This window comes from Poecilia latipinna, unplaced genomic scaffold, assembly GCF_001443285.1.
Source record: "Poecilia latipinna isolate Pla-1442-1.1 unplaced genomic scaffold, P_latipinna-1.0 Scaffold491, whole genome shotgun sequence".
Classification (NCBI taxonomy): domain Eukaryota; kingdom Metazoa; phylum Chordata; class Actinopteri; order Cyprinodontiformes; family Poeciliidae; genus Poecilia; species Poecilia latipinna.
Genome location: NW_015113107.1, coordinates 341,696 through 352,240, shown reverse-complemented (window position 1 = coordinate 352,240; position 10,545 = coordinate 341,696). Strand labels below are relative to the sequence as shown.

Here is a 10,545-nt window from a genome sequence, read left to right as displayed (position 1 = left end):
GGCTGACGTTTGTAAGAACGAACCAGTTTCAGAGGCTAGTTTAGGTTATCCTTTCTGTCTTTTATCTCTCTCTTCATCTGTCCCTCTATCTTTTAAGATATAGGTTTTAGCATAGCCTGACTTGTTCACCACAAGTATTGCCACGCGACACAAAAAAAAAAAAAAAAGCATTAGTGCTGGGGCGTTTTTAAAGACTTTGTCTTTAAAAAACAGACCCTTTAAAAAAATAAATAAATAAAAAAATTAAAGCTTTTTTTTCTGAGTCTTTGAAAAAAGACTTCTTTTTTAAAGTCTTTTTTAAAGACAACGTCTTTAAAAAAAAAAAAAAAAAAAAAAAAAAAAAAAAAAAAAAAAACCTTAGTAAAGTACGATGCTGGTACCCCGGGGGAGGAGTTTTTGTAAAAACATAAACCCACCAAATATAAACTTCAGCAAATTTAAAAGTGTTAAATGTTTCGGTGTAAGTAAACTTTCAATCAATCAATCAGTTAAATTTTATTTGTATAGCACATTTCAGCAGCAAGGCATTTCAAAGTGCTTTACATAATTAAAATAAAAACATCATGTGAATAAACAGTGAGAAAGAGAAAGAGATTTTGAAAAAAAAAGATTAAAAAAGATAAAAACATTAAAACCCGCTCCCCATTTAGGACTTCTTTGTGCAAAAACAGAGTTAATTTTACTCCATAGAGTCGCATTCTGTTTTGTAACCCTGTGTAACAATGACTCTACTAGGAGTTAAAAGCGAGTGTTAAAACAAAGTGTCCCCATATCAAATCTTAAAATGGAATCAATAACTCTTGACTTCTTAACTCTCACACTGGCTATAACACTAAAGGAGTTAATTCACTGACTCCACTCAGAACCACAGGTTCCCACCGACGCGACAGAAGCCAAGTCATGTCAGAACAATTTGCTCTCCACATGTCTGACTTGTTCACCAAGGTTGATAAGTAATTTATTTCTGAGATGGTTCATACTATTATTTTGAGTTGAGACCAACATGTATGACAGACGTCACGTTCGCCACATTGCTTGGTGCTAGCATATTTAGCTTAGCTCAAGTGTTGGAGAAAAAAATCGAGCAGGTGATTTGTAATTTTCTGGAGCACGTTTTGCCTTACCTTGAATGTTCACATAAATATTTGTCAGATTTATCAACCTTTCTGAATCCGATTTTTTTCTTTGAAAAACTGTAAAAGGCTTTTTCATGTTAAAAGCATATTCCACACTAATACTAGATGTAATTTATGTTGTTACTATTGCAGTTGTTGTGCCTTCACATATGCATTTGTTTCATCATTTTCTTTACTAAGATGAGTTTGAGGATGAATCGCCAACATCAGTCTCTCTTGAACTGAACTGCATGCATTACTTTCTCCGCCTTGTACTTTGAACAATTCCATATATATTGTATTGAAGAAAAATGTGTTAAGGATACTGTGTTTTGTATTGCACAGCTGATGTATGTCCAACCTTTTGATAAGCTATATTTGAATGAAAGCGACATGTGAAACATGAAAGCGTATGTTCCAGCTCTAGCTTGTATGGAGTGAACTGTATAGATAGCAAGTAAATACAGCAGGAGTATGTGGCTGTAACAATTTCTCCATATAAAACTTGTTATAACCAGTTTAATAAGGAGAAAACAAGATAATTTCTCATTATTACTAACATTCAGCAGCTCTCCCATACTTCATCTGAAGAGTTGACGTGCAATGATGTGGTTACAAGACGTTTGCATGTGCACACATATTTCATACACGCCACAGACCACCTGTCTTTCTTATACAGAGGACTGTGAAAAAGTAACAGCTTATTTTCCTCTCTCATTTTATAGTTGTCAGTGATTGTGCCATACCTTTAAATAAATATGTTGTTCTTGAATAACTACGAATTAAGTTCCTAGAAATATTTTGAATCTTGATAAACTATGCAGCTTTCCCTTGATTTATTTTGTTTCATAAAGTTGATAAAGGCTTTTTAATGAAAGGCTTTGCTATTCATGTCAAAGCATCATTCAATATATCTCCTGGTGTACGTAATATCTAAGTGACGAGCTTGGATGTAGCAGGAAGATTCGCAGTCAGGAGGACTTAATGCCTTAACAATCCATCAAAGATGAGAGACGTGGAAAAGATGCAGGATGTCGTCCAGTTTGGCAGTCTGACCTTATAGTTCACTCAACCTGTTGGGTTTTTGGCAGCATGACTCAACTGTACATTTATTTTTCCTTGTACACTCCAGAAAAGCATTTTTTGTTTTATCCAACGAGCCTTTCGGAGGAGAGATTTAGTCAAGACATCTTTGACTAAAAGGAAAAGAGTGTTGGGCCGTTACCATGCCTGCAGGCTATGGACCTCAGACCTGTAAGGTCAGAGGTCTTATTACTTATATTTTTAATAAATAAATGTTAGCTGAATCCATCCATTGTCTAACATGCTTAATTTTGCAAGGTCGCGATGACGATGTGTTCTTAACTCTGGTTGAACAGATAATATCACCGTGGTCTTGTGTGAACTAATACTAAGCCATTGTTTTTGAACAAATGTGTCCAATACTGACAGTTTGTGTAAAAAATGTTTTGTAAAACATTTTTTTTTGTAAAATCATAAGCTGTCTCTCATTCCTCATCCTCTAAATGTGTACCCCCAGCGTGTTCACATCACAGTACAGCGGGCCTTAGCTGGCAAAAGATAAAGACTGCAACATCTTTCCCAACAGTCATAAACCTGGGCAGTGTTGTTGGTGCAGCGGTGCCTCGATGTCGCCATGGAGGCAGTAAAGTGGCGGCCGTGTTGCTGACAGGCCCGTATTTCCCTCAGTTGTGTGGTGAGTTTTGACCCGGCCGCCATAAAGGAGAGTTGGAAGTCAACCTTTGGTCGGCACTGCTGGAGAACACGCCCTGCTTGTACACACAGACACATGAGAGTTTACAAATCTGTACGCATGACAGTGAACGCCACAGCTTAAATCAGTACAGGCAAATATGTGTGTGTTCATCAATGGTAATTAAAGATGCAAAACCTCCTCTGCAGCATTGATGATGCACTGCATGAATTTTAGGTTAGGTAGGTTGCAAAAAACAAAACTAAACTAAATTGTTTTCCATCTTAAAGATTTTCCAGTTTTTGATATCGTCTCACAATCAAATGTTTCAGATCATCCAATGATGACATCAGACAAAAATATGAAAGTATAAAAGTAAAAAATGCAGTGGTTTCCAAGCTTGGAACTCTTCCTTGGATGCCATTATTTGCACAATCACTTATTTATTGTTTAACTATGAACTCTGACCTCAACAGAGGAAGGTGAGACCTGCAGCACCTCATGCGTTCTCCGTTGTTTGGTGACGTCTAGTAATTTTGATAGGCCCGCTGCTCTAGAAGACGTTCACAAACATTTCATCTTTTCTCCCAGAGTGGATAATTTGGCACTTTGATCCACTGAAGCCTCAGAGCCTCAGACTTTGTTTCTCATCAGTTTTTTTTTAAAATGCTGTACAGGCCTGCACAGTGGTGCAGTTGGTGGAGCTGTTGCCTTGCAGCAAGAAGGTTCTGGGTTTGATTCCCGGCCCGGGGTCTTTCTGCATGGAGTTTGCATGTTCTCCCTGTGCATGTGTGGGTTTTCTCTGGGTACTCCGGTTTCCTCTCACAGTCCAAAAACATGACTGTCAGGTTAATTGGCCTCTCCAAATTGCCCTTAGGTGTGAGTGCATGGTTGTGTTGCCCTGCAACAGACTGGCGACCTGTCCAGGGTGTACCTCTTGCCCGGAACGTTAGCTGGAGATTGGCCCCACTAAGGGACAAGGGTGTAAAGAAAATGGATGGATGGAATTTCTGTACAGGAGGGCATGATGTTTTGCTTTTTGAGATTTACTTTTGTTTGCTTCATGTTGTCACACAGTTTATTATGAATTTTCCAGGCATATAGTACCATTTTATAGCACAATCAACTAATTATGTTACATTCAATGGCAGGGTGGTAAAAAAGACAAGGCTAATATACTTTTAAACAAGAAATATAATGGGATCATATCAAAGTGGTTTTCATAGAGAAAGAGTGGTGATGGATCCAATGTTTTGTTTTGAAGATACTATGTTTTGGGAAACCATATTGTGCTGATAATGGGACATTATGGCTATGAGGTAGAAATATTGATTTAGTTATGGAAGGGACTGTAATATGTAATATTTCCAGGCGCATAGTGCCATTTTATAGCACAAACAAGTAACTATGTTAACTCCAATGGTTTTAAAAATGCTACATATATCAAATATGACATAAAAGTAATTTTACTTCCTAATTTATCGGCTTGAAATTGGGCCTCCGTCGCTTTAAAAACTGCTACTCGTTTTGAAACTCCACCGTCAGGAAGTCATCACAACATCTCTCCTTTATCAACCCCTTAACAGCGCTTTTTGCCAGAATTGCACTGAGAAATGGCTCCTATAATGAGCTCAGCAGACACGCAGTCATATCAGGTGTTAGCTAATTGCTGCTGGCTAGTCTGAAGGAGCAGAGTGGGAGAGTCAAGAGGGAGGGCTGCCCTGTGAGGTGAAAGCAAGGTCGCTTGGAAACTACAGCGCTGAGGGGGAGCTGCACATAGAAAAGAGGAGGAGATGCACTTTGGTCCCTTCAGCTGTTCTTCACACCAGAATGAGAAATCTTTTAATCTCCTGTGGCAGCCAAACATGCATGAATGAATGAGGGCAACACTCCAGGCATGGGTTTGTTGAGGGAATAACATTAAAACATGGCATAAAAGAAAAGTAGAGTAGTACTCAGAAAAGTATATTTTACAAAATACTGCCCCTTTAAGTAGCTCAAAGTGAGGATTGATAAAGTGAAAAATGGAGGGGGGTAGAATGTGACTTTGCATCTTCAGCTGAGAAAACAAAGACTGTTTTTTCCAAATAAAAATAGGGGAAAATGAAAAGGTCCAGATGATGAGCTCAGTGGCCTTCATTGAAAAGTGAAACAACGTTGACATGTAGTCACCAGTTGATACCTAAATATAACTGAAAGGTTGCTGGGATTGATCAAATGGGCCAAATACCCTTAACTTTCATTGTCTAGGTTTAGGTTAAATACATATTAGTTTATTATATATTCTTGGCTGTATATAAAAAAAACAACAATGCCAATTTTAAAATCGACATAACAGACAGTTGTTTGCATGGGAGGATTCTTTAAAATGGTAAGTTATGCAGAACGCCACAGCCAGGACTCTGACACAAAAACTTCAGGTTTCCACACAGGACTCCACTGGAGATGCAAATGCACTGAATTTTGATTTATTTCAGATGCTATTGAAATAATCTTTTCACGAATGTCTCGTGTTTCTATGTACTATTTGCCGTTTGGTTGTTGTATCATTTTGTTGTGACTTTTATATCTTGAAGGTGCCATAAAAAGAAAGGTTTACTTATTTAAACCTGTGTATGTGTGGAATGAAAAGAGAAACTGTCTTCAGTATATTAATTATATAAAATTATATAATATGTTTATTAACCTGAACAAGATTTCAAATGTCATCATAAAATAAAATAGCAACAGAAACAGAAACCTCTTCAAAAAATCCACACACATTCTCTTATCAACCAAACACGGATAATTACATTATGATTACAATCATTTCACACTGTTTTTTTTATTTGCCTTAAAAATGTTTTTTTTTAAAGAAAAATTGATTCATTGCACTTTCATCACTGTTGAATCAGTAAAATGGAAAACATTTGGTAGTTGGACGTTTTCATTTGACATTTACAAGACTTTTTTTCCGCCGTTCTGCTGAAGCAAGTCTAAGACAATGTGAGCCTCGTAGCTCAGGCGCAAACAGGCGTTCTGTGAGCAGAACGGTGAGCAGTGGTTTACAACCGGCTGGTTTTAGTGTCCACAATGACTTTTAACTGTCCTTATCTCAACATAAATAATGTGCCTGTAAACGTTAATCATCTACACGCTGGTAATGAGACATGCTCAACAGCCATAAAGAGTTATTTTCAGTCCGTTTTTTTTTTTTTTTTTTTTAGATTCCTCTGAAAAATAACCCACTGGAATTGTTTTTAAAAGCAGAGAGGATGGCGACAAAGCATTACAACAAAATTATTTAACAGCTCTAAAATCAGGTTATTGTATCCTTATATTTTAACATTCCTCTTGAATGTTTTTGCATTGATGTCCTCTGTTTAGTGTAATGTTTCTTCAAAAACATTGTTTTTATTAGGAAATAGGTAGTTGATGTTGGATGTATTGAGGAGATATAGCTTGCTGGACGGACATCAGTCCAAGTTCTTAGGTCTTCTTAAGTTGTTTATAAGTTTTGCTGCAGATTGTATTTTGAAAGTCCTACTACAATCCACTCCTGGTTTGTCATTTACAGCCAGTGTTTCCAATAAAAATCCAAGATTACTTGGTCGTAGGTAGTTTTTTTTTTTTTTTTTTTGCATTCAGCCCGTTTTGATCCATATTAGAACAGTTTCCCCACAGCTTCAAAGTCAGTGGAAGTTGTGTCAGGATGAGGAGGATTGTCCTTTCAGTGATGTTAGAGTTAGCCGGTAAGCTAGTCCTGTTATCTGGGGACGCTCATGCTTGAGACAGAGCGCACCAGGAATTCTGTGGAGCCATCGACGTGGGGGTAAAAGGATAATCCTCGTATTTAATGTCCACATGTCCGGATGCCGTACTGTCTAGCTGAGAGGCGGTCTGCAGAAAGGAAGGAGACAAAAGCTTCATTAGCTAAAAAAAAGCAACTCTTACTCGATATTTAACAAAAATGTCTTAGGAGAGACGTTACGCTACAGCTTGCACACAGCTAAAATATCCTATTTATGTCCTTTACTTTGTATCTGACTAAAACTTTTATGTTAATGTATAATATTTGAATTCAAAAATGATTGCCCCCAGCTGTGCCTTGTGTTCCCTGATCAGTCCCTGTGTATTTAAACCCAGCCCTGTGTGTCTCTTGTTCCCTGCCGGATCCTTGTCGTGGTTACCTCATTTCTTCCTGTGTTGTGCTGTTCCAGTGCTACCAGTGTCTGAGTTCCTTGCCTCATTTGCTCACCTGCGCTGCCTGGACTCCTGCACATCTTTTTGATCATCATTAAAAATAATTTTTTTCATCACAACCTGGCTCCAACCGCATCCATCCTCACCACAAATTGACCCATATTCATGAAACCAATAGAGACTCTGCTGTATTTATTTTTTATTTTTTTTTATTATTATTAAAATAGAGGACCACCACCTTTTTAGGGTTTAGTATTTAAGAATATATTTTTGGAATGGAACTCAGAATTATTCAATGTGCAAATTGTTAAGTTAATCTATTCACTGGTTTTACTATTTTTTTGTGAGAGCATATCTGACACATTTAAAACAAAATGTATCCTTGGAAGTCATAATGCCCAGGTGCAATGCTAGCTTACGCACCATTAGCTGGCAATTTCAAAGCAGCCAATCTAAGAGCGCCGTTCATTTTTCTTGCCGCTGATTGGCTGAAACCTCAGGAGCGTAGATGACAAAGACTGTAGATGTTAGCTTCTGCTGTAGTGGTTTCTACTGTGTGCACTGACGCATAGCAAGGTATATTTGGTGTGTAAACTATTAAGAGTTGCAGTTATAAGCATTTTTAAAAGGGGTAAAAGCAGTTGGGGATTTTAGCTACGGTCCTTAACCCCGACAAATACTGGGGAGGTCAGTGAATATTCCTCAGCCAAATTCTGTAAAGAGTGATAAATGTCTCGTTGCTAAACGTTATCAGTTTTTTATTTTTTTTTCATCATACCAATTCTCTCAGTCAAATGATTTAGTATTGCTTCTATTCTCCATCCTGTATGGAGTGTCAGAAGAATGTGACGGGAGGAAGGGTTACCTGAGAGCCAGATGTGATGGTCTGCCCTGCGTAGGGCGACGGGGCCATGCTGGGTTCACTTTTAATGGTGGAGGCGTGTTCGGAGACTGATAGGGAGGACGGGGAGCTAGTGTCAGAGGTGATGGAGCCTAAAAACAAAACAGGAAAATCATTCACTCTCATTATGTTGTGTCTAATGCTATTTTCTTTTCTGTCCTCAAGACTGCTTATGATTTGACCAATCTGATTCCTGTGCGTGGGGAACCAACCTGTGGACGCTTTAGTCTTCGGTATCTTGGGTTTACGCTTTCTTGTCTGAATGCTTTCTTTCTTCATGGCCAGAGGTCTGGGCACCTGGAGGGAGTACAGCAACACATGAGCTGGGCTTCTCTCCAAAACGCCAACACAACAGGAGCCACAGAGTGTGTTATCTCAACTCACACAAGCCCTTCTCCCACACATCACAGCGACCTCCATGCCCTCTGGGAGACTCTGTCTTTCCCCGACGAAGCGAGTTCATTAAAGGAGTGTTGGTGTTGGTGTGACCTACCCCGTGCAGCTTCATGTAGAGTCCGCAGGCGTTACAGACGGGCTCTCCTTCAGCGTTGCGTCGCCATAACGTGGTGGTGCTGGTGTGGCAGTTGGTGCAACACAGGCCGGCCCGGCGGGACGTGGTCTGCTGCAGCACACACACACACACACACACAAAAAGGCTCAAACACAGGACCGTATGCTTCAGATTCTCCTCTCTAACAATAATTTGTCCCAAAAACATAAATAACTTTCTCTTTTTATTCTAGCACTCAGTTCAAAAAGCTGTGGGGCTGCAAAGAACTTTGTCTAAAAACAGCACACATCAAGGACAAGGTCAGCGGAGGACAAATAAAAACAGGGAGAGAAACGCCCACAGTGGCATCTGCAACCACATCTGCTGTGAAAAGGAGGAGAGTTCCTGGGAATAAAATTAGAGCTGTGGGGCCTTGGCTTGCACCCACAAAAACAGACTGGACATCATTTACAAAACCATGAACATTCCAAGTTTTACTTCATTAGCATTTTATAACCGCTTAATCAACATTTAGCAATCACCAAGTTCATATTAAAATGACATGAGGAGTAAATTATGGGAGGTGTTGTGAAAATACAGCTGGTAAAAATGGCTGAAGCCTATACGGAAAATAATTAGGGGGGAAAAAAGAATTTTGACTTTAAAAAAAAAGAAGAAAAAAAAAACTGGGTGGAAAAAAAAAGAAAATCAGTTTCTGAGATTAAAGTAAGGAATGTTTTCTTCCAGTGCCTGTAAATCATCTTTCATAGATTTCAGCTATTTCATCGTACACATTCTGAAAACGTCAACTGGTAAGAAGCTGCTTTTTGATTAAGATGTTCATAAATGATTTCTCATCGATTAGTTGATTCTTGTTCTTTTCAATTAGTTAATGCACAAATAGAAAACATATTTGGAAGATTTACTGCTAACAAGACAAATTATAATTTATAAGTTATTACGATTTTATCATTTTTAGTGTGTCCTTAAATAGTATTTTGTTTTTCTCTTGAATATATATATATATATATATATATATATATATATATATATATATATATATATATATATATATATATATATATATATATATATATATACACACCTCTTTATATGCACCCCTTCTGAGGTGTTATTCATGTTCAGAAACATCAACAACAACATAATAATTGTATTCACTTCTTGATATTCTTCCCAGTGTAAATTTTTTTAATGACCCCTTTAGGACCGGTTCCTTCTGTCAGTCTTACCAGCCGTTTCTGGGGCTTAATTAGCGGCCTGTTGATGCCGTTCATCTTGTGGTAGAGTCCGCAGGCGTTGCACAGGTAGTGACCGGTGCCGTCTCTGCGCCACAGCGGCGTGGACACGGAGCCGCAGTTCACGCATTCTCTGCCCTCTGTAGGCATGTCGTCCATCAGCTCTGACGGAAGAAAGGAGACATCCGTCAGATAACAAAAGTGCTCCCTGATGCTCATTGGATCAGTTATAAAATCACAATATTCCCATCTAAGTTCGACATTGAAAACAAATAAGATCGTGGACGGTACAGGGTCACCGGTTCCAGGCCAGTACGTGATAAATAACCCGCGGAGGAATGTAACCCCACGTTCTTTCTCCTCCGCTCCGCGTGATGCGGAGATCAAACTGCTCAACCAGTGAGTCGGGAGAGACAGAAGAATGGGGGTGAAGGTGTGTGTGTGGGGGGGAGGGGGGGCGATGGGGGGAAGGTTATCAGGAGGATCCAGGATTCCCCCATCATCCATCACGGCTCTGACAGAGGACGGGCTCCGGCCTCTAGCCGGCCAAATTCCTTCTCCGAGCCGCAGATAGAGCGGGCTTTAAGTCCGGGCTGGGCCGAATCTCTACTCGTCCCTTTAACTGATGGAGTTGGTTCACAGTTAAGTTGTTGAGAGGGAGGCATCATGCGCATGCGCTGAGGATTGAGTATCAACGCATTTCAATTAGCATGGAAAACATAATGACGACTGACTGTTTCGTAATGTATTGGGCCTTAAATAACAGGGCTGTGTGACGGTGACTGGTGCTGCTCAGTGCAGCCGACCCGGTTCGATTCTCAGCCATGGATCGTCTCTGTCTCTTCCCTGTAAGAACACTGAGAACGGAGGCCACAGAAACCTTTTTT

The 10,545-nt window shown here is 39.3% G+C and overlaps 1 protein-coding gene across 1 annotated transcript in view; it reads right to left on the bottom strand.

Annotated features, from left to right (window-relative positions):
* Nucleotides 1-6,024: 6,024 nt before the first annotated feature.
* Nucleotides 6,025-10,545, bottom strand: part of gata5 (GATA binding protein 5) — an 11,942-nt gene continuing 7,421 nt past the window's right edge. The window contains exons 4-7 of the mRNA XM_015039969.1: nt 8,406-8,534; nt 8,125-8,209; nt 7,877-8,004; nt 6,025-6,708 (exon numbers count right to left, since the gene is read on the bottom strand). Coding sequence (XP_014895455.1) covers nt 6,589-6,708; nt 7,877-8,004; nt 8,125-8,209; nt 8,406-8,534 — 462 coding nt within the window. The 3' untranslated portion in view covers nt 6,025-6,588. The remainder of the gene's footprint in view (nt 6,709-7,876; nt 8,005-8,124; nt 8,210-8,405; nt 8,535-10,545) is intronic.